Source organism: Oreochromis aureus, linkage group 12 (assembly GCF_013358895.1).
Source record: "Oreochromis aureus strain Israel breed Guangdong linkage group 12, ZZ_aureus, whole genome shotgun sequence".
In the NCBI taxonomy this organism is placed as follows: domain Eukaryota; kingdom Metazoa; phylum Chordata; class Actinopteri; order Cichliformes; family Cichlidae; genus Oreochromis; species Oreochromis aureus.
In genome coordinates this window covers 35,052,021-35,076,660 of record NC_052953.1, presented here as the reverse complement: position 1 = coordinate 35,076,660, position 24,640 = coordinate 35,052,021, and the positions used below count along the sequence as shown (strand labels likewise).

Sequence of the window (24,640 nt, the reverse complement as noted above, 5' to 3'; positions counted from 1 at the left end):
TTTAAATCAGTAACTTTGCAAATTTAGAGGATTTGTTTTCGGACAACATATGTGTCACATTTTAAACAGTGTTTGTATAATCAGCACTGACATACAGACATTTATGCGCTGGGTATAACAGACATGCTTACCGTGTGAAAGGCCCCACCGATGTCTTGGAGCAGAGAAACATGCTATATTGTTGCTTTTCTCTGTTGTATAAGCAGCGCCCGTAGGTCAGAAACGCTGTGTGCGGGTAGCAAAGTCGGCTCCAACGCACATCTAGGCATCCGTGTGAAAGAAAGGTGTCGCTGCAGCTAGGCTGTCAGGATAGTCAGGCTTTTATTTATATTTGCATTCTGGTGCATTAAAACTAGCAGCCTCTGTGTCCCGCTTGGATCATCATTCCGAAAATTCAGATATTTAAATAAAATGGTGAAATGGCTAGTGATCAGGAAAGAATATGTGTTTGTTTTGTTTTTTGTTTTGTTTTTTACAAGTATCACAGTTTATTTCTAAAGGAATACCTGTTATTTGTGACACTCTGTTTGAAACTATTAGCCTCTGTGTGTTTCAAAGCGCTAAAGAAAAGTAAAATGCTCTAAACTAGTTAAATTAAATTAAAAGTAAAATGCTCGTGCTGATGAACAAAGTGTTATGCTCTCAAGGGCGATGTAAAGGGTTGGTGTGCCTGGTTAGGGTGTTTTTATATAGGTGGCCTTGGTTTCAGGTGACCTCTGAGATGCAGAGATAAAGGTGTAAACAAAAGGTGAAGCCTGTTTGGAGGATCGGATGGTCAGTAGTAAGGTGGCACAACCGGACCTCTGACATAAGATAAAGGAGACTGTTTGTATTGAAAACTATAGCAGTACAGTTGAGATGCTCTTGGTAAGGCTGACCTCTTCTGCTGCCTGTAGGGGGTCTAACTGTAACCCCCCTCTGTCTAACTGTTGCAGAATTAAGAATCCCTGTTTATTTCTAAAGGAATGCCTGCTGTTTGTGGTATTCTGTTTGAAACTATTATACCCCTGTGTGTTTCAGAGCACTAAAGAAAAAGCAAAATGCTCCTAAAACAGTTAAATTAAAAGTAAAATGCTCTCAAGGCCCAATGTAAAGTAGTGAGGAAAAATACAGGGTGTTTGATTAGGGCGTTTTTATATAGGTGTGGGGCTTGTTTCAGGTGACCTCTGAGATGCAGAGCTAAAGCTATAGGTATATTACTACTCTCGGGTTGAGGGATGGGTGTTCATACTGGAGTGCAAAATTAAAACCAATGGAAGATGGACAAGAAAAGTTCAAAGCCATCAGGTGCTCAGTTTAGAAAAAAGAGAAAAGAAGAGGAGGAGAAACAAGCAAAAGATACAGGTAAGCAGATGTGTCATTGGATAATGGTAGGTCATCCTGAAACAATCAGAATCAGAATACTTTATTAATCCCTAAGGAAATAATGTGGATTACAGTTGCTCCAAGAAGAAATGGTAAAAATAGTAACAGTAACAGACTAAACTCCAAACAATACATTATGTTACAGATTTTAATATTAATTAGTCATTGTCAATTGTTGATTTGTCCTGTTCTCATTGTATGACGAATTATGATGGCTGTTTGGTAGCTGTTTGCATACTATGCATACTCTCTCTCTCTTCATATGTGTGTGTGGAAAACAGTTTTATGTTAATGTACAATCCTTAACATGTTTTGTGTGTATGTATGTGTGTGTATGTGTGTGTGTGTGTGTGGGGGGGGGGGCAGAGGGAGTGTTCGCCTAGGGCGCCAAACAGGCTAGGACCGCCACTGACGTCACTGAATAATATTACTCTGAGATTGTAGACAGGAATGCTTGTTTCTCTGGACTGGAGCTAAGTACTGAGTCCTGGACTTAAATCTGCGCTCTCATCTATCGAGAAATAAGGGGCTAATCTACCGTGATATCACTTACGTTTCTAATCAACATTTTTACAGTTATAATAAGTGAGAGAGTTTTTTGTATAAGAATAAAAATAAATTTATAAAAAATATTAATTTAAAAAACGGTTGTTGGAAGTCGCCTTTACTCAAGGAACAACAATGTGGCGTAGGAATTAGAGAGTGAGGATTCAGATGTGAAAAGAGGCCGTGAACGCATCGTGAGGCTGGCCGGGCAGGCCAGGTAAGTTTCACCGCGGCGGGGAGGTGCGAGCACTTTGCTTTTCCGGTTCCTGACTGCGCTTTAACCACTGTTCATAGCAATGCCTGACCTGTAATCGCTGTGAAAGTGTGAGAAAACAAAGGCAGGAGGCTGTTGCCTGTGTCACAGACCAGCGCCGACACCAGTGAGAAGGTAAGTCAGCGAATGAGTGAAGTTTGAATAGGAGGGGAACAGATGGACCTCCAGTCTGAAGTGCTCTGTGTGTTGTGGTCAAGCCGTGTACTCCTAGCTCTGCCACCCTGATCATGTGTCGGTGCGCTTTTGGGACCTGACGGGAAAGCGGTACCTTGTGCTGATATACAGGCGCCCTTTGAAGAACCTGTGACCAACATAAGAGATTAAGCTAGGAGTCCTAAATGGTGTATATTTTGTGAGCCTTGACTCTCAGACTCATGGAGAGTCTGAGCTAAGCTCTGTAAAACTACAAATCTCTCCTTTAGTTTGCTCATTGAGGAATGCTGCCGTGGAGTAAGAGGAAAAAAAAGTCCTATTGTGCAATGCCATACTGAGAATATTCTAGAAATATTCACATATCAACGTAAAAATGAAATTATTGAGAATGTTCTCTGCTTAAACAAAAACAAAACTAAAAAATTCACCATTCACCATTCACCATTTTAATTATGGTCAGAGTAATGCTCTGCAGCCAAATGAAGGACAAGCGCTGAAACCTTGACCTGGCTGATGAGAAGATGTCAGACACAGTGCATCGCAGTCAGCTGCATATAGGACTGCTTAGCGGCAGACAAACCTACAGTGGGGACCAGAATTAAAAACTCCAGTGACTGAGAAATAGACTTGGTCTGATGAAGGAGTCTTTCATCTAAACCAAGCACAAAATTCCAAAACTAAGTTTAAAATTGGCTAAGCACAGTCTGGACCCAAACCTGCTGAGATGTGAATGCTCAGTGTTTCCAGCATAAAGCAGTTCTGAAAAGAAAAACAAGCCAAAATTCCTCCACAGCTGCGTTGGTGGGTATTCGGTGTACCAAATATTTATTGGACCTGCTGTGTGGAGCACTGACACAGCAGTGCAGACTGGATAATCACAGTACTTTATTATCTTAGAGGGATAATTTTGGAATTCATAGACATTTAACTCCAAGCAGTTTACTGTTCTTAAAATTGAGTAAAGACTCATGGTCACCCACCAGCAGATGAACAGTTGGCTTTACAGCATACGTTTTGCATTTATGACTCAATTAATGGAATTACATTACATTCTGAATTTGTTTCATCCAATTTGTGTCATCTGATCATTTATTAAAGTTGTTGCTGTAGCTGATATATTTTTCTTGGACCTTGGCAAAAATTCAAAAGTACAGTGCTGTCATGATTTATGGAAAACAGTGAAACTGTAGGAGCAGCAGTATTGAAGGTGGATGGGTTTAAATTCCTGCAATAGCAGTGCTCAAGAGAAGTGAAGAAAGGAGCGCAGGCAGGGTGCAGTGGGCAGTAATGAAAAGGAAAGTTTATAAGTAGGTAGTCAGGTAGTGAGACCTGCCATGATGTATGCTTTGGAGATGGTGGCACTGACAATAAGACAGAAGGCCAAGTTGAAAATGCTCAGATGAGCAATCCAGGATTGGCAGTAGGTACATCAGAGGGACAGCTCAGTCTGGGATGAGATGGTTTGGACATATGCAGAGGAGGGAGAGTGTCCAGTTTATCCAAAGGATAATGAAGATGGAACTGCCAGGCAGGAGAAAAAGAGGAAGACCTCAGAGGAGGTTCATGCATGTAGTGACGGAGGAGGTTGGTGTGACAAATGAGGATGCTGGGACAGGATGAGATGGAGGCAGATGATCTCCTGTGGTATGCCCTAAAGGGAGCAGCTGCAAGAAGTTGAGGAATGAAACTAAGGCTTGTGTTTTTTATTTTAAAGGTGCTATAAGTTGAGATCTTAATACTATGCCATTGTAATCCTCTCTGTTTCTATTGGCAGAAAGTCAAAGCTGCAATGTCTTCAGGAGTCTCCAGATTTGACCGGGTGAGGGAGATGCCACTCTATGACCAGGTCCCAGCGGATTCCCTGTATGGGGACCTTGCGTTACCTCCATCTCCACCACTCCTGCATGGGACAGTGCCATCTGTCAGCTTAGACTCCCTGCCCCCTCCCCCTCTACCTGAACAGCCACCTGTTGGACCTGAAGCTTTCTATCCCCCCAGCAATGACGACCCAATGGATGAAGACCGTGACGCTATGGACATTAAGCCAGTTCGCCGCTTCATCCCTGACTCTGTCAAGAATTTTTTCCGTGGCAACAGCAGTAACCGTGGTAGCAAGGGTGGGTCTGGCCCTGATTCCCCTGTTCCTTCATCCAAAAAGAGTGCTAAGTGCCACACCACAGGAGGAGTCCCCTGCTCACCGCCTCACTCTGCCCCTCCATCTCCCTCCCTTCCAGGCGCCTATCGAGACCGCTATGGTGGCTCTGGAGCCAGCTACACCTCTCAAAAGGAGCGAGATGGACTGTTGCTCGGTGCCGAAGCATTTGACTCTGCATCTGCAGTCCCCACCAATGTTTCAGTTCAGACATACCAGGAGCGCGTGGAAGAATATCATGCGCGTTATGCCTACATGAAGTCATGGGCTGGCTTGTTAAGGATCCTGGGCGGTGTGCAGCTGCTGCTTGGAGCTGCAGTGTTTGCCTGTGTCTGCGCTTACGTTCATAAGGACAACGAGTGGTTCAATATGTATGGATACTCTGGGCCGCAGCTGTATGGAGGGCTTGGTGGAGGCGCTGCGGCATATGGGTCTGGGGGGTTTTCCTACACAGGACCTAAGACGCCTTTTGTTCTGGTTGTGGCTGGCCTTGCATGGATAGTGACAGTTATTCTGGTTGTTCTTGGGATGACCCTGTACTACAGAGCCATCCTTCTAGACTCCTCATGGTGGCCTCTAACAGAGTGTTCCATAAATCTGGTGCTGGGTGTGCTCTATTTAGCTGCAGGGGTGGTGTATGTGAAGGACACCACTCGAGGGGGACTGTGCTACTCGCCAGTCTTCAATAATGGAGTGAACGGTGCATTCTGTCGCACCGAGTCCGGCCAGACAGCAGCCATTGTCTTCCTCTTCATCAACATGGTGCTCTACTTTATTAGTGCAGCGGTTTGTGTGAAGCTGTGGAGGCATGAAGCAGCCAGGATGAGGAAAGAGGGGCTGGCGCAGGAGGTCTGACACACACACACAAAAAGCACAAAAATAATATTCACAGCTAAATACCTAACGCGACCTTTGATGCAGAGTCCTGGAGATACTACAGAGAACATTTTGGGGCTTAGCAAGGTTACTGTTTTATTACATTAATTTTGTCATGTAATAAGACATTAATTTTATTACGTGACAGTGTACCCCAGTAAGTAAACTATCATGTTAACTTATTTTTGCACCCATCCTGTGCTAAGATAAGAGATCAGCACATATAAAATCAAAACCTAATGCCAATCAGTTCTCTAGAAAATAGAGTCAGCATTCCTGGAAGCTGTTGTAAGACCGCTTTGTAAGTAATGTTAAATAATGGAGTAGGTGATTTTTTTTTTTCTTTTTTTATTTTTTTTTAAATGCAAAGATTTTATTTGCAGTGTAATTCAGTGTTATTTGTATTGCACCAAATGACAACAACAGCCACAGCAATTTCAAGGTGCATTACACTGTCAGGTAATGACCCTACAATAACAAAGAAAAGTAACACTGAGCAATGATGCTTATCCTGTTGTGTTTTTGAATAGGTATGCCCCCAAAGAACTGGCCATCTGTTATTCTCTTTGTCTCCAGTTTTTATTCTAATCTAATATTCAATTGTGTTTAAAAAGCATAGAAAAAGGTGCTTGTATGAATGGATGAATAAGACAAGTTGTATTGAGTGATTAGATGAAGTAGAAAAGTCCATTTGTTTATTCGTGTGTTGTACACCTTGATGATTTCAGCGTGGACATTAAGCTAAGAAACAATCTGAAGCCCATCATTCTACAGGGAAAAAGATTATTCACAAGTGGATGTCAAAGCAAATTCAACCCAAGGTCAGATTGTGCACTGCTCAGAGACACAGTAAAACAACCCAAGAGCTTCATGTCAGATTGTACAGGCCTCAGTGAACACGGGAGTTCATGACAGAAGAATTAGAAAAAGACTGAACAAGCGTGGTTTGTTTGGATGGGTTGGGAGTAGAAAGCCTCTTCTATCTAAAGAGAACATAGCATCACAGCTTAGGTTTTGCAGAGACGGTGTATTTACTCAATGTCAGTAAATTCCTGTTTCTCTTTTTCATCACACAATAGATGAGAACCATTGACTCATCTGTCCCACTCTCTATAGTAAGTATGAGAAAGTGTTTGAAATGGTCCTGCAGACACCAAGGTGCACACAGTATATACGAACTGAACATGTGTCTGTGTTTACCTGCCGCAGCTTGGTCCATCCTCTAGGGTGTCAGCGCAGACCCCTCTCCCCACAATCCAGCCAGACATCATGGATGCTCCCAACCACTTAAAAGCTGCTCCTCTCATGGCACCAGAGCCAGAGATCCTCCGGGGTCATATACCAGCCGGACACATCCCCAAACCTGTTGTTATAGCCGACTACGTGGCGTGAGTATTACCTTCTAGGTCTTGTCTTCCAGCTGTATATTGTGCGTTGGACAGGGAAGCCCTAGTGTAGTATCAGTTGTCATGTGTATATTTGACAAACAGACAGTCCCCAATTTTGTTCTCGTGTTGCAGTGTTTCCTTGTCTTTATTATTGTAGTCTTTTTACCTTGCGTTATAAAGTGCCTCAAAGGAACTGTTGTTTAGATATGATGCCATATAAATAAAAAAGAATTAAATTAAAGTGTTTTAACAGAAATGAAACCTGTAGCAGTGCAATGATGACCGCTGTGTTTTTGTACATGGGTATTCTGGGAAAGCAGTATCACACTTGCATCTGAAAATGAAAAATACATGACTCCAAACCACCCAGAATGGTGTTTTTAAGCCTCTTTTAGTTCATGAGCACTCCTGTACACTCTATGTGAATTATGGCTCTAGAACACAGGTGTCGAACTCCAGGCCTCGAGGGCCAGTGTCCTGCAGGTTTTACATGTGTCCTTTATCCAACACAGCTGATTCAAATGGCTAAATTACCTCCTCAACATGTCTTGCAGTTATCCAGAAGCCTGGTAATGAACTAATCATTTGATTCAGGTGTGTTGACCCAGGGTGTTATCTAAAACCTGCAGGACACCGGCCCTCGTGGACTGGGATTGGGGACCCCTGCTCTAGAAAAAAGGTCAGCTTGAGAGAAATGTGGAGAAATCTTCTAGTCCCAAATAGGAGCAATTAATTAGAATTCTGAAAGAGCTGCCAAATTGACATCAAACTCACTGCTACAGAGGCTGAATAACCATTTCACCAGTGCTACTGTTTGTCACACTTTGATACATGTGTAGCTTGATGTGCGTGTTTCTGTTTACACCATCTGATGTCTTCCTGTTGGTCTAGTTACTGGATCAATAAAACTAATGTTGGTGAGGTTTCAGCATTGCAAGTGACCAGTCATACTGTAAAAATGTCACAGCTTTGCGCTGTGGAAACACCATCACATCACATCCTAATCAAAATCACAACCCTAATCACAATCACATCCTAACCTTGACCCTAACAGCCCTCATTTTGAAATTTTCGACCGGACATCGGCAAAGCTCTGACGATATAACCATGTTTGGTCAGATGCAATGTTGATCCTGGACAAATATTATTATGATGATCCTGAGCCATCCATCCATCCATCTTCATCCGCTTTATCCGAGGCCGGGTCGCGGGGGCAGCAGCCTAAGCAGAGAAGCCCAGACCTCCCTCTCCCCAGCCACCTCCTCCAGCTTATCCGGGGGAACACCAAGGCGTTCCCAGGCCAGCCGAGAGATATAATCTCTCCAGCGTGTCCTGGGTCTGCCCCGGGGCCTCCTCCCAGTGGGACATGCCCGGAACACCTCACCCAGGAGGCGCCCAGGAGGCATCCTTGTCAGATGCCCGAACCACCTCAACTGGCTCCTTTCGATGTGGAGGAGCAGCGGCTCTACTCTGAGCCCCTCCCGGATGGCCGAACTTCTCACCCTATCTCTAAGGGAGAGGCCAGCCACCCTTCGGAGGAAGCTCATTTCTGCCGCTTGTATCCGCGATCTCGTTCTTTCGGTCACTACCCACAGCTCGTGGCCATAGGTGAGGTAGGGACGTGGATCGACCGGTAAATTGAGAGCTTCGCTTTTACACTCAGCTCCCTCTTCGCCACGACGGACCGGTGCAGCGTCCGCATCACTGCAGCCGCAGCACCAATCCGTCTGTCGATCTCCGGCTCCCTTCTCCCATCACTCGCGAACAAGACCCCGAGATACTTGAACTCCTCCACTTGGGGCAGGAACTCATCCCCGACCCGGAGTGGGCACTCCACCCTTTTCCGGCTGAGAACCATGGCCTCAGATTTGGAGGTGCTGATCCTCATTCCCGCTGCTTCACACTCGGCTGCGAACCGCTCCAGTGCGAGCTGGAGGCCCCCACCTGATGAAGCCAACAGGACCACATCATCTGCAAAAAGCAGAGATGAGATTCTGAGGCCACCGAAGTGAAAGCCCTCTGCCACTTGGCTGTGCCTAGAAATCCTGTCCATAAAAATTATGAACAGAACCGGTGACAAAGGGCAGCCCTGGCGGAGCCCATCACCCACCGGGAACGAGTCCAACTTATTGCCAGCAATGCGAACCAAACTCTTGCAACGGTTGTATAGGGATCGAATGGCCCATAGCAATGGGCCAGACACCCCATACTCCCGCAACACCTCCCACAGGACACCCCGAGGGACACGGTCGAATGCCTTCTCCAAGTCCACAAAACACATGTAGACTGGTTGGGCAAACTCCCATGCACCCTCAAGTATCCTTGAGAGGATAAAGAGCTGGTCCAGTGTTCCGCGACCAGGACGAAAACCGCATTGTTCCTCCTGTATCCGAGGTTCGACTAACGGACGAACTCTCCTTTCCAGCACCCTGGCATAGACTTTCCCAGGGAGGCTGAGGAGTGTGATCCCCCTGTAGTTGGAACACACCCTCCGGTCTCCCTTCTTAAAGATGGGGACCACCACCCGGTCTGCCAGTCCAGGGTACTGCCCCTGATCTCCACGCAAACATTACAGAGGCGTGTCAACCAGGACAGCCCTACAACATCCAGAGCCTTCAGGAACTCGGGGCGGACCTCATCAACACCAGGGGCTCTGCCACCAAGGAGTTGTTTAACTGCCTCAGTGCCCTCGCCCCCGGAAATTGGCGGGTCATTCCCCTCATCCCCAGACTCTGCTTCCTCCTCGGAAGACGTGTCAGTGTGATTAAGGAGGTCCTCGAAGTATTCCTTCCACCGCCTGACAATTTTCTCAGTTGACGTCAGCAGCGCTCCGCCAGCACTATACACAGTGCAGGTAGAGCACCGCTTTCCCCTCCTGAGACGCCTGACGGTTTGCCAGAATCTCTTCGAGGCAGTCCGAAAGTCTTTTTCCATGGCCTCTCCGAACTCCTCCCACACCCGAGTTTTTGCTTCAGCCACTGCCCGAGCCGCATTCCGCTTGGCCTGTCGATACCTGTCGGCTGCCTCCGGAGTCCTCCCTCTCCGTGAATCGCTACCTTATCGTGGTGGAGGGGTTTGTGTGTCCCAGGGATCCCAGGGGCTATGTTGTCTGGGGGCTTTTGCCCCTGGTAGGGTCTCCCATGGCGGGTGGTCCTGGGTGAGGGACCAGACAAAGAGCGATTCAGAAGACCCTTATGAAGAAAACATCGAGGGAACAGTTTACCCTGCCCGGGATAGGGTTACCGGGGCCCCGCCCTGGAGCCAGGCCCGGGGAGGGTGCCCGAGGGCGAGCGTCTGGTGGCCGGGCCTTAGTCCATGGGGCCCGGCCGGGCACAGCCCGAAGAGGAGACATGGGCCCATCCTCCCGCAGGCCCACCACCCGCAGGAGGCGCCATAGGGGTCGGGTGCATTGTGTGCTGGGCGGCGGCCAGGAGCGGAGGCCCTGGCGGACTGATCCCCGGCTGCCAAGACTGGCAATAGGGACATCCTGAGCCTTCAAAAACAATTAATATATTTTTAAGTGCATATTTAAGCTGCTTTCACTGGTTCCTTTATGACAGGAGTAGGCAACTCCAGGCCTCGAGTACCGGTGTCCTGCAGGTTTTAGATCTTACCCTGGGTCAACACACCTGAATCAAATGATTAGTTCATTACCAGGGCTCTGGAGAACTTCAAGACATGTTGAGGAGGTAATTTAGCAATTTGAATCAGCTATGTTGGATCAAGGACACATGTAAAACCTGCAGGTACCTGGCACTCGAGGCCTGGAGTTGCCTACCCCTGATTTAGATCTTTTCGTGGATTTGGTGTCAGTAAGACAGAAATTGAAGGTGCACACATAGTTTAGAAAATAGTTTATTCAGTTACCAGTTTACCAAACTAGCTAATTTTTTTTCTAACCATGCCCAGAAATCAGATTTTTATTAGCAATTTGAGATAATGTTGAACGCTGAAAGAGGTTTTTAGGACTCTCCATGGTATGTGTTGTGCTGGCGTTAACAGCACAGGAGCTCCTAAAGGAGGGTATCCCAGTTAAACACCTGTGTTAGACACATTCAGCTGCCATTGCTCCAAGACGCATTGTCTCCTTTACTGTTTCCACAGGAAGTATCCCAGCATTTACACAGATGAGGAGAGGGACCAGTACAAGGCTGTGTTCAATGACCAGTATGCTGAGTACAAAGAACTACATGCTGAGGTCCAGGCCATGGCCAAGAAGTTCGAAGAGATGGATGAAATGATGGCGAACCTTCCATCCCGGCCCTCCAGCCAAATGGTAATTTTGCTAGCAAGCAGATAGACAGACACATACATTGTAACGTTACATCCAGTAACATGTTTGCTTTGTTTCAGGAGAAGGAGCGGATAAATGGTATTTTAATGGAATATCAGAGGAAGAAAGCTGTGAGTATACATCATGAATTGTTGTCTGTCAGATTTGGGTCTTAGGGAAAGGATGCTGTTTCTACAAAAGTTCGATATCCCTTCATATCTCTGCTAACAACAGTTATTATCTTTAATAATACTTAGATCAAAGAGCTGCTCCACTGACACTCTGCTGTGTTTTCGTAGATTTAGAGGGCCTATGTTTTACAGAAAGGTTCGGATGAACTCCAAACTCTCATCAAACCTCAGAAGAATCTATTCACGGCATATGAATATGTTGTATGAATATTTGGTAAATGCAGTTTGCTTACACATGAGCAAGCTTGCACAAAACATGCAGATTTTTAGGTGAAAGCAAACATCGTGTAAAAGGTTCAATGTAATGTACATACTGGATGAATGTTTAGTGACCATTGTGACAAACGTTTTTAGAAAGACTTACCTTGTCATTCTGTGCCAGCTGCATCCATCAAACCCATGTACAGTCCTGGAGTTTTTCAGCTGAGTCACACTTGTCTCTCTAACCATTATATATCATTCTTCTGTTAGCTTCCTTATTGGTTCACATTTTTTATATTTTTGTAATTTCCTGTATTTGTGTCATTATTGTTTTCTTTTTATCCATCCATTTTCTTCACTGGCCTTGTGTTGCTAGAGCAACAGTCTGAGCAGGGAAGGCTTTTTCAATTGGACTTTAGCCAAGGAACTGAAACCCCAGAGTTTAAGAATCTAGGACTTTACTGGGCAACATCAACCTAGCATGGTTTTTGATTCTAGGAGCATCCTGACCTCCCTGACAAAAAAACAAAAAAAAACAAAAAAAAACAAATCCTACTCCAGGAATCAGAAAACTGCAGATGCCAAATCACCTTTCTGTAGTGTGGTATAGCATGTGATGGGTAATGGCTTTTGTAGGAAAGAGGGCCGTAACAATGACAGTGATTTGGAGCTCTAGCTGAGATTAATAATGGCAGGTTTCATGTACCATCTATCCAGTTTTCATATTTTGACAAGCAAATGAACACAAGTCTGAAAAACCCAACTTGGGACCACCAACAGAACCTCTGTGTGTCACCATTAGGGTTGCAATGCACTGCCTGGTTCCTTAATGATTGTGTGGTTTACTAAAATCTTTGTGGAGAAATGTACTCAATTTTACAAATTTCTGATTTCCTTGTTAGGACCCAACGTATTTGGAAAAAAGAGAGAGGTGTGAGTACCTAAAGAACAAGCTTTCTCACATCAAACAGAAGATCCAAGAGTACAACAAGTCCATGGGTTACAGCGATGCCAACTAAGCCATTAACACACCTCAGGTTCAGGTGTGCTCTGCTGCAACACAACAGTAAAAAAGAAGTTTGTCCCTTCCAAGTGAAACTCCCCATTACTGCTGAACCATAACTCCTGACAATAGAGGTGACATTATCACATTGAAATGGGTGGAAAACACTGCAGTCACTAAGTCATGATGAATGGAAGACTCACTGCCACCAGTAGAAACATCATCTGGGATGTGTCCTCCTTAAAGGGGGAATAGTAAAAGTCACAGAAAAGGTAAACTTCAACAGAGTGCTGGTAAATGAACATGCACACAGCACTCCCTGATAGGTGTAAAGGAATATATTGGAGATTCTGCTGTTTTAGAGACTATAAGATGGCAATGTTTCATATTTAGCTTAGCATAGCAGCAACAACAACAACAACTTCAAAAGGAAACTGGTAGACAAGCAAAGAGAGAGAAATTTCATGTTGTATGTTGCTATGGAAACATTAATCCAGTTACTTTTATTCATGGGAAAGAAATTACAGATAGTTGACTGCTTTCCTCTGACTGGACACTCTTGTGTCTTATGTATAGTTTGGTTTGGTGTCATACGCTATGAGCTACTATTTTATGCAAATGGGCCTTTTGTAGATGTGTGCATTTGCCTTGGTTTACAATTAAACATGAAACCTGTGTTCTGAATGTAATTTTTTTTTTTTACCTGTAATGTAAATTCTGCTTTGTGATTTGTACAACTTTGCCATAGTAAATGTGTGTTTAAAATTGGCTGGCATGGTGGTGCAGTGGTTGGCACGGTCAGCCCACACATTAGGAAAACAGGTTCTTCACAAGAGATTTTTAGGTGGTTGAAGTTAAAGCAAGATGGGGAGGTGGGGAAAGTGTCACAGGACTCTGAAGTTTCCCAGCAGAATGATCACCCTGCCCCTGCCTGCCTTCTTCCCATAGCACTTAAAATGTTCTTAGAGAAAATGTGATTAATCAGACTTCCTTCTTCATGGTCTGGTTCTGATGCTTGTGGTTGTTGTTTATGATTTTGGCTTGAATAGGCTGAATATAGAAACTCTGACCTGTCTCCGACCACACAGCTCCATGAACAACAAGCTGTCTTCTTTTACCTTTCTTTTGTAACCAGCATTAAAGTTTTTTGTTTCTATCAATGTGTGCTGGAGTGCCTTCCTTTAGTGTCAGGTTGTTGTTCTCTGCTCACTGTTCATTTCATGGGAAAACATTTAAAGCCAACAACTCTGTTGAAGAAACACAATACAACTCCTTCTGGTTTGAGATACTCCGACTCTGTCGTAGTTTAACTGCTTGCCAAAAATCCTTATGCCAACTCCCATGCCCCCTACCTGAAAAGGTGCCCATTGAAAAATTGGTAATCACTTCTGCTTCCAGTAGTTTTAATGTTGCAGCTACTCTGATGAATAAACTAACAGCTATCCAAGAACTGCAGAGCCAGAGACATTGTCCTGCAGCAACCTTTCCTAAAAAAACTCATTGTCAGTCACACTAAATTTAAAATGGATTTTTGACATTTGACTCTGCATTCACGTGTTAGGTAAGAGTATTTGTATTAATGACAATGTACAAAGACAGCAGTAGCACTGACAAAGGCATAAAGGAATAGAACATTTCCTGAAGGTGTGTGTGATAGAAACTGTCCAAAAAGCAAAGAAACACCCGGGCTACTAGAAGTGGTCTATGTGGGTGCTGAGGAGGGTGGGGTCAAGGTGGCTGCTTGGACTCACAGCAGCGCAGTCAGCAGAAGCTCTGCCTGCAGGACAGGTTTGACAGGTTACTGTTTGTCCTACCTAGTTTCACAACAGTAGGAACACGGGATGGGGATATTGGCTCAGGTTTCAGTTACATCGAATTAGTGCACCAGCTGTATGCATTTTAACAGAAACCAAGACACGTCGGTATTCGCATTTCTTGATAGTAACCCTGCTTTTGTAGGAACTTCGGGGTAAATAGATGTCCAAAAGAGCTTATGTTTGTTCTTTTAAGTGGAGCAGATTGAGAGTTCATATGTTTACAATCTGGTTTTTTTTTTGTATGAATGATGAAAACTAATAAAAGCGATCTGTACGTAGACTGGAAATAAAGCACAAGCGGTTCCTGGAAGAGTACACGCACCTTCTGCCTGTTTCCAGAAGATGCAGGCACTGAGGACAGGTTAGTCCTGTTTCGAGGAGGAGGCGACCACGTGACGAGCACACGCCCGTAGGCGCGTCTCTTTACCACCTGAGTGCTCGCTGGATGGAGGCGGTCGCGCGCACAGTGTTTGTTTGCGTTCGTATTTGAGTGAGTGTGTATTGTGTTCATCAGCAGGACGCCGATCAGCAGGACGCCGATCATCACACAGGTAGGTCCCTCTAAAAGGTGTAACTAGAGTTTACGGACAGTTTGAAGTAGAAGAGATGAGCACTGATGTTAAAGTCAGTTGAGGTGATGGAGTGGATCAGCGTTTTCTGCTCAGACAGCTGCTTTTAATCTGAAATGGCCTCCTGAGGACGACAGGTCTGTGTGACCTACACTGGTTCACAGTATGGACTGAGTGAAGGAGGCCGGCAGTGTGTTAGGCACGGTGGAGCTTTAGTTTACTAGCGCTCATCCTGTCTCACCATAGAACAGAAAAGTTCTAGGAGCATACTGATCAGAGGGAAGGCCGAGAACACTACTATCCACCATAACAACACTTCTCCATAAACACAGGCGCTGTTTTATATCGTAGTGCTTTCCATTGCCAGACATTGGTCCCCCGTCACTAGTTTGTTAAATTTTCGCATTCATCGTTTGATTAAAAAAATTGTATATTTTATGGTAATCTCAAAGTGTCAGAGTAAGGCACGTCATAAACATTAGTGCTAATCATTTCTAATCACTCCTAGCCCGACATTTCAGAAAATCAAACGCAATTTGAAGTGTTTAATTTTTGAAAAGTATGTATCACATAATTGATTCAGTTGCCTTAGGCAAGAAAAACAAGGAAATCATGTGAGCTAGGAAATCTGAACAAACATACATTTGTAACAAAAGGCTGAGAGCTGGTATGTGCCTCCACAGGAAAACTAGTCTGACACATGACATTATACAAAAGCTTTTGAATGCTCATTGCTTCTTGTGTCTTTTCCTACTAGAGTGAGTGGAAGTTGAGCTTAAGTATGCCGAGCAACAAACACAGCAACCACAGTGGTAACAAACGGTAAGCTGAATTCCCTTTATCATTCACTATGCACCTGCTTCATCTGGTCATTTATGGACTGAGCTGGCTTAAGCTCAGTGCAGTATTTATGGTAAATAAACCTCTGGAAAAGTAGACATGTTGGAAGAAACGCCTCAGAATTCAATAATTTTAAATGAATGTAAGTTTTAAAGGATTTACATATAACAAACACAACAAATCTCATCATTTTTGAGTAGCGTTTGCTTGTTTTTAAATTGCGCATGACTGGATTGTTGTAGTTGTAGCGCCACAGAATGCACTGAACCTCATTTTCTGTTATTAGATAAACAGCTTCCGTGCAGGACTTTCTGCCGTCTTTAGATGTGCGTGCCTTTCCTGTTAGTAAAGTGCTGTTTTCAGTCCCACACCATTTTTCATTGTCACCCAATTGTTGGCATAGTTGGCATAGTTGCCAGTTTCCAGTTTGATGGACATCATTGAGGCTTTGCTTTAGTTGGGTTTTAGATGACATGAGACGTCTTGATGCATTCTCAATCATCCAGGAAAGTAGATCTCCAAAAGTTGAATCTGTTCATCTGGACGTAGCGTTTGATGGGAGAAACGTTTTGTCACTCATCCAAGTGACTTCTTCAGTCTCAGCTGACTGCAGGTTTCCCCAAACCTTATAAACAGTACATTTGCATAATGACTGAAACCAGCCCACTGAAGGAACAATGGGCTGTGAGGTCAGTTCCTTAATCATAATTATGCAAATTCCCATGACCATTGATCAACAATCACTGACCAAAACCCACTGATCAAAGAACACTGATCAATGGCCATGAGTACCATTCACAGAGTGTTGGGGAATGGCTGCAATCACAGCATTGTAAGATGGCGAAAGATGTACCCTTAGGCCCCCTCCTCGATTCAGAGATGGTCTTTCCCAATCAAACGCTACGTCCAGATGAACAGATTCAACTTTTGGAGATGACATGAGAATTTTCTCATGTCAATTTTCTTTTTCAAAGTGATAACCTGTTCATTTCAATGACATGAAGTAGATCACACCATTTTGAAAAGTTGTCCTTGTGAGGAAAACATCGACAATATTAGACTTTATTCTTGGGGTAGCCTTGCTCTTTTTATATGAGTATTTGGCGTTTGCTTTTCCATGCCTTGACATTGACCACAACACCTCTTCTCTCCTCTGTTCCAGCCACAGACACAGTGAAGTCATGTCCAACCCAGCCTTTTCCTATTATCCTGAAGATAAAATGCTTCACTTTTATCGCTGGACTTCACCACCTGGTGTGATGAAGATAATGTGTATCATCATTATCATCATGTGTGTGGCTGTGTTTGCCTGTGTGGCCTCCACACTGGCCTGGGATTACGAAATGAGCCTCATGGGGGGCGGAACTGGTCTCATGCCTGGCTCATATGGTTCTTATGGCAGTGGATATGGAACTGGTTATGGGGGCTCTTATGGGGGCGGGTATGGTGGCTCATATGGTGGTGCGTATGGGAGTGGCCTTGGTGGTTCCTATTCTGGCTATGGAGGAACACAAATGGATCCCAGATCTGGCAAAGGCTTTATCATTGCCATTTCTGCCATTACCTTCATAGCTGTGCTTATTATATTCATCATGGTTGTGTCAAGGCAAGGTACCGCCCGTTCATCAAAGTTCTACCTGGCATCAATCATCATCTGCGCCATCTTGGCATTCCTGATGATTATTGCCAGTATTGTGTACCTGGTGGCGATAAATCCAACAGCACAGTCCACGGGGTCTGTGTACTACAACCAGATAGTACAGTTGTGTGCTCAGTTCCAGAACCAGGTCCAGCCCCAGGGCCTCCTCTTAAACCAATACCTTTACCATTACTGCGTGGTGGAGCCCCAAGAGGTAAGACACTTTTTTTTTTTTTTTTTTTATGTCTAATAATGTGTGGTTGGTTTTTTGGCACAGGATGTGTTGTTGCTGTGTAGTTCCTTTCTCTGTGTATACCGAGAGTTACGGATAGATTGTTTAGTTTCAGCCAGAGAGGCAACAGTAAATTAAACTCACAGTTAATGGACGCATGAAGATGAAAGTACAATTTCAAAAGACTAGAAGAAAAATGGAATGGAACTGAGTGGTGTCAAGAAGAGAAAAGTCTGCAAATGTTCATTTTATTGCATGTTTATGTGTTCATCTATTTCAAAGTTGTCAAAAGCAAAACAAACAAAAAATCCTCACAAATGTGTGTGCGCCCCTCTTTCAGTAGTAAATCAGCTTGTTCTGGGTGCACTCAGGGACTGGTGTAATTGAGCTCCAAACCTTTCACATTTCTGAAATTGGGGAAATTGTACTGAACACCAGCCTTATTGCCTAATTTTTGTTGAATTGACATCATTAAATGTTACCTGTAAGAACTGCAAACATCACCATAACCCTGACAGAAATGGCGTCACTGACTGTCGCTTGTGGGCAGGAGATACCTTGAGCAGCAGAAGACATGTTGGTGATCAGGAGCTGCGGTGTGTTTTCACACATTTTTGCACTAAAGCAGCAATCAGCTGAACTGAGCAAGTGTGCACATTGGAAACTAACCAGTACATGTAGTGATACTGGAAACCCAGTTTGTTCTTTGGAATTATTGTTTCATGGCAGACTTGTACCTGCAAATGTCCTGTGGGCAACTCATTGTTTGGTGGCACAAGTTATAAGATTGAGATTTTGGGAGAAATGTGAGAAACTGGCCTGTCTTTTACATCCCTGATAATGGGTACTACTTCAGCTCTATGATATTGGTTGTGGTTCTTGCAGGCCATCGCTGTGGTTATGGGCTTTTTGGTGTTTATTGCCCTCATCATCCTGCTCGTGTTTGCGGTCAAGACTCGCCAACAGATCAGGCGCTGGGGCCCGGAACGCATTCTCTGGGAGGAAGTCAAGGTTGTCAATGTTGGTCACCACAACAGCGTTGGGGAGTGGGTGAGTCTGTGTATGACTGTGTTGACGTCAGCATCACATTTACCTGTTTACTAAATAGCAAAAGGCTGTATCAGCTACAGCGTAACTTTATTCAGTCAAATTAAGGTCGAACTAAATATCAGGTCAGCTCAACAAATTCCCCGCTCAGTCTCCAACTCTCTGTGAATATTTTTGAATATTTTAAATACTGTAAACATGACACACATCTGCAGCAAAGAGATGGAACACACAATAGATCTCCAGGGTGTGTCAGAGGGCTTCTGCAACATTAAAGTCAGCTGCAGGCTGATAATGTGCTATCTGCTCTTATCTACTACTCAGAATGCTTGGTTTTGTGACGTGATCTGTGTAATCTCTAAACAGGCTGTTTAGAACATTAAAACAGTCTGTGACATCTTAACAGTAAATGGCAATAAAGATACACAGGAAAATAATTCATGTAATTGGCTGCAGATTGTAACCACTACTACAACTTGAGAAATACCACGACTTGTTTGTTACAACAGCTGAGAATTGATGTGTGTGTGCGTGACAGGCGAAAGAGACACTGGGCAGAGGAGGTTTCACCTGTAGTTTCTGGGTGTGGTCTGTTTAGCCACTCTCAGTTTCAGCATGATGTGCTGTGGTGTCAGTGTGATGTCATCTAAAGTGAAACAGCACGCTGTTATATTTTTATCCTTTTAAACATTAACTAATTACATCTTTCACATGTTCAGACTAACTAATTTATTCTTTGTCTTCTCATGGTAGTGATACAAATGGAAAATATTTATCTGAGCATTATGTCCATAGCCACGTAACTTTTATTCCAACTGCGTATTTTCCAAGTAACAAACCTGAGATTTCAGCAGGTGTGCTGGTTGAAAGCCACTGACTGAGACTTCTTGTTGACAATAGCGAAGGTATCTGTGGTATTCAGACATACAGGGACAAGTAGAGGAACCGGTTCGTCCCGGTGGATGCTTCTTGCTTCATATGGAGGAAACAGGTTTCTATGACCTCAAGTATGAAAGGAGTATCTCATTAGGTTATGATAAGGCACTCTCATTAATGATATGGGAGGACACTCCTTAATGTGAAAAAGCTTAGATGATATCGTGGTATTTCCACCTTAAACTTAAACTCAAATTATTTGTAGAGCCATGTGGCTACCACTTTCACAATTAAACTGGTCATCATTTGGAAAATCTCTTTAATTTCAGTCAGGTATTGTAGAGATTTTGATTTTCACTAACAGAAACTCTGAGGCTGACTGTTTGTTGCTTCAGGTGACCAACGTGTCTGGTGATCCAGAGGTGTTTGTTAATGACCAGAATGATAAAGTTGGTGCCTCTAGAGACTATTTAGACCAGCTGGACTACAACAAGCCCCTTTACCTACCAGGGTAAGCATGTTTTTCATTTTTACGAAAAGGTATTGTTAAGCATGGATTTTTACAGATATAGTGATGCTAGCAGCTCTGTTTGGTTATTATTCTTAAATAATAAATGACTGATATGATTGAACAGTGTTATATTATAATTTGTTTAGTTAAAACAGGATAGTGTCTTACCTTCGGTGTCTGACTTTTTGCACATGCAGCATCACTTTCAGTCTGTTTTTGTGAAATTCAAATCAAGTTTTGTAGGACTAAATGTTCTGAGGTGGGGTGTTGTGGCCATTTAAATACATGTTTACAGTGAATGCAGTTAATTACACAATTTTCCTCTGTAAACCACCAAAGTTCATATAAAATAAAACGGCTTGGAGACTTCTGGGAGGGGGCACCTGGAACCTATCCCAGCTGGTGAGGTGGGGTAGATCCTGGACCGTCATCAGTCTATGATGGGGCTAACATAACGAGACAGACAACCATTCACTTTCACACCTACGGTCAATTTAGAATCAAATCGCACTGAATCGGACTGTGGGACGAATTTGAAATTCCCCACACGGAACCCAAACAGACATGGGAGAACATTAAAAAAAAACTGCACACAGACAATCACACCTACAATCCACCACCAAAGCCTCTTTCATTATATTTTTAACATTGCTAAATTCATAAGGAAAGAGCTTTGTATTGTTGGTGTTGTAGTGAAAAACACTCACTGAAACAGAGAGAATAAATAACATTTGAAATAGAAATGTACCATGAAGATACATTTATTTGTGAGTGTGGGTCAGTAAGAAACTCTTCTTCATTGCTGTGTAAAAGTGCATCATTATCAGCCATGCCAAGTTGAACATGTCAGCTGCTGCAGAAACTGCTTCCTGCCGTGAAGAGGGAACTCCAGCTGGTCAGACGAGGATACTTCTGTTCACATCAGGTCAACACACGATCAGTGTACCTGTACCAAATTTGAAATGAGGTCTGCTGTAAAGAGAAGAGGTGCACATAACTCTGTAGTAACACTTGATCCACCTCTGATGGGTCAGCTCATGCTTAAGTATTGAAGTTTAAGGTGCTGAAGGATAATGGGGAACCATATTAACCATATTTGAGACCAGTTGGCTCTGTAAGCATGCTACAAGGGTTCAAGTGTGTTTGTTTTAATGGCAGATAATTATAAGGCTTTTGCAAAAATGGATGAATCAGTAAATCCTGTTTGCAGAGACTCTGACATCAGCAGCTACGTGGGAGGCCTGCAGCCCAGGCTGAGGGACTATGACACTGGTGTGGAATCCGGGGATGACCTAGAGGAAGAAGATTTCAGTGTGTGAGTGCATGCGATTCCATTGCCAGTTATTAGCTGAATGCAATTAATCTGCTATTTCTAGATCAAAGCTGCTAATATAGAACTTTTTCTTTAACCTTCACTGATTTCTGTCTCTTTTGTTTTACTGGTTATGTACATAATTGTCTGCTTGCATATAGTTTGCTTCCCCCCATTTTGGATGAGCAAGAACGTCTGGCCTACAAACAGGAGTTTGACAGGGATCACCAAGAATACAAGAGCCTACAGGCTGAGCTGGACAGCATAAACCAGGACCTGGCAGACCTGGACCAAGAACTGGACCGACATTCGGATGGCAGTGCAGAGTTCATGGTGAGGGCAGCAGCATCTGTCTGGTTCTTTGAAGTGAACATGGCTGGTCCACCCTTACTTGACTCATACATGTATTTAGACCTGGCACTGACTTTGGATTAGAGTTTCTAAAGTTTTACTACTACTAGTTTCTTGCAAATGAAAGTTGAAGTCATTTCATAATTGTATGCCATTCTCAAGGTGTTTATACATAACCAACACAAGGCATTTCAGGTAACTGAAATAAAAATTAAAACTGCACTTCTTAAAAAGTACTGTCCATATTGTCATGAAACGCTGTGTGGCAGGCAGAAGTTGGACCCAAGATGCAGGCACTCAGACTCGAGGGATGAACTCAAAAACTCAGCTTTATTTGCTGACAGGGGAAAGCACAAAAAACTAAACTGGAAAATATAAACTTACACTTGACGGAGAGGCACCCAAGGAAACACACAGCTTGAGGGATGACGCGACACTGACTCAGAGAAACACAGGGTTTAAATACACTGGGAAGTAATGAGGGGAATGAGACACAGAAGGAGAGCACAGCTGGGAGAAATCAGAACTGACGAGACGAGGGAGCAAAGTAGAATACACTCACAAGAGACATGGACCTTCAAAGTAAAACAGGAAGTAGCACAGACGCAAACTACACTTGGGGAGACAGAGCAACTAAGAAACACAGAACAACAACAAAGAGACATAGAGGGCAGCTATTAAATACTCAGAGAACTAAAGAGAATACAAGAAAGCCAAACTAAGACACTAGACTAAAGAATAAACTGGGGGAACAAAGGGAACTAAAATCATAATACAAAATTCAGAGACACAAGAAACTCAAAACACTGGGTCACCGACCCAGGACTGTGACACATATTATAATAACTAAAAAAAAAAACTAAAACTAAGAAGGAAACCAATGAAAACTACACAAACAATTCTCAGATATGAACAGTTTAGTAAGGTAATGGGTATCTAACAAAAACCAAACACTCAAAATGAGTTAACAATGACTTGATTGTCTGTTCATTTCTTTATAATATTTAAATTTACAATATTACACATTAGATGTCTTTCTGAATGTGCTGTATCTTAGTGTAAGAATATAATCCCTCCACTGTTATCTTCTTCAATGCTATGTGCCAGCACAATGCAGAGGAACTAACTGAACTCTCCTCCCACAGAGGTTGATTATCTTGTTAATAGTGTTATATTCTCACTGTGTATGACTCTGGACACTGTAGCTCCTCTGAAAAAAAGCCTCAAATCAGAAGTGCTGACTCCTTTTTATGACTCACACATGTGCACCTTAAAGCAGATGACCCATAAGTTGGAGAGGGAATGGCATGTCACTTATTTTTTAGCTTGGAAAAAGAGTTTGTTGCTCTATTAAAAAAAACAAAAACAAAAAAAAAACTGTAAAGCTAGAATATCTTACTATTCATCTCAGATTAAAGAAAATAACAACCATAGGTTTCTTTTTAGCACTTTAGCCAGGCTGACAAAAAGTCAGATCTCTGTTGAACCGAATAGTTCTTTAACCTTAACTAGTAATGACTTAATGAATTTTTCATTAATAAAGTTTTAACCAAAAAATATTCACATATTCTGGAATATGTGCCACAGGCATAAAATTCAGTATGGGAACTGCCTCTCCAATTGATCCTTCTGAGTTAACTTCAGCCCTTACTTTCTGAACTAGCAATGTGTTTTGTGTTTGTTTGTTTTTTCTTTTAGACTCCATTCCTAAAGACCGCTCAAAAGGTCTTGCCATCAATTAATCCTACAATTTTAAATGTGATGAAATTTACATTAGATTCAATTTTATTGGGAATGTATAAGCTGTATTGCAAGGCAACAAATTGGAGTTAGTTTCTAACTTCTAACAGTTTGACAGCAGTTGTGATGTGCTCATATTTATAGAAAATTTTATAAGACTGATATGTTGATATGGGTTTGCTTATATTTAAATAATTCTACTGAAATTCCAATAATAAGTGTATTACATCCAGTAATAAAGTGTGTGAAATGGTTTGAAAACTTTAGCATAAAAGAAAGTTCTGTGTGAGAATCGGGGATGATGCTTACTTCTTTAGACAACTAATATATGTAATCTGATCTCAGGATGCCTTGAGTGACTATAACAGACTGAAGGACCTCAAGAAGGTAAGGTTATTATTCACATTCTCATCAGTGTTATTTTTGTGTAAAGAATTCAAACAACAATACCTTTCTTATGTATTCTCCACAGTCATCAGAGTACCAGATTAAGAAGAAGAGGTGTAAATATCTCAGATCCAAACTCTCGCATATCAAGAGAAGGATCAGTGAATATGATCGTCGACCCTGAACCTTCACTCAAGACCCTACCTATGAACTGAACTCTCCAGTTTATGATAAACTCGTGTATGATTATTATAGTGACGCTCTTGCCTATGAAATGCATTTTATAAGCCAATCAAGTAAGAGTTTTTCTACAACAAAAGGATAAAATAAAATGTGCATTTTTTTTCTTTCTTTTTTAACCTCTCAGTTCCACAAGGAGCATTTTGAAGAACAAGTAAGGTTTATAGAGTTTGTTTTTTCTCTTGTGATCCGAAATGTTTTGCATAAGTGTGGGCACAGTTAAGATGAGACCTATGAATTTGTTCGGTATCGGAGTAGCTGTGCATCTCTTGTAAATGTTTATTTTTATTCTTTCAGTTGTTCTGAACTAAACTTTGCTGTACTTTATTCTCTTGTCATGATGGATATAAAAGAAAAGTCTGTTTAGCATCGGCACAGAGCTTATGTTATTAGCACACAGCATAAATGTTCATGGATCTGGGCGTTAATAACTTTTAACAATTGCCATGTACTGCATTAAACTACCATGAAGCATTGTCATTTTTTTGTATTTACCCACTGATTTTTGCACTCTCCCTAATGTGTACAGTATGATGCAAAATCACAAAGCTATTTGTTTGTATATGACATTGTATATGCTTTCATTAAAATACCGCGGCGTTCATGCTGCGATAATAATTACTATGTCACCGGATCCTTTTTTCTTTACCCGTTTCC

General features: G+C 42.8%; 2 protein-coding genes across 4 annotated transcripts; both read left to right on the top strand.

The window, feature by feature from the left end:
* The first annotated feature begins 1,856 nt into the window (after nt 1–1,856).
* On the top strand, nt 1,857–13,582 carry marveld2b (MARVEL domain containing 2b). Of its 3 annotated transcripts, XM_031732138.2 has the most exons (8): nt 1,988–2,128; nt 2,206–2,299; nt 4,113–5,339; nt 6,446–6,481; nt 6,576–6,754; nt 10,859–11,030; nt 11,108–11,158; nt 12,322–13,582. In XM_031732138.2, the coding sequence occupies exons 3-8, from the start codon at nt 4,128–4,130 to the stop codon at nt 12,436–12,438; spliced, it is 1,767 nt and encodes a 588-aa protein (XP_031587998.1). In that variant the 5' UTR covers nt 1,988–2,128; nt 2,206–2,299; nt 4,113–4,127; the 3' UTR covers nt 12,439–13,582. The 3 variants fall into 3 exon arrangements, with proteins under 3 accessions (XP_039477134.1, XP_031587998.1, XP_039477133.1); XM_039621200.1 differs by lacking the exon at nt 2,206–2,299 and having other exon boundaries at nt 1,857–2,128; XM_039621199.1 differs by lacking the exon at nt 1,988–2,128 and having other exon boundaries at nt 2,135–2,299.
* Nucleotides 13,583–14,560: 978 nt separating this feature from the next.
* On the top strand, nt 14,561–24,604 carry oclnb (occludin b). Its single transcript, XM_039621069.1, has 9 exons — nt 14,561–14,790; nt 15,568–15,630; nt 16,811–17,501; nt 18,405–18,569; nt 19,838–19,953; nt 21,164–21,268; nt 21,427–21,598; nt 23,702–23,743; nt 23,829–24,604. Exons 2-9 carry the CDS (start codon nt 15,590–15,592, stop codon nt 23,925–23,927), a joined length of 1,431 nt encoding a protein of 476 aa, XP_039477003.1. The 5' UTR covers nt 14,561–14,790; nt 15,568–15,589; the 3' UTR covers nt 23,928–24,604.
* The last annotated feature ends 36 nt before the right edge of the window (nt 24,605–24,640 follow it).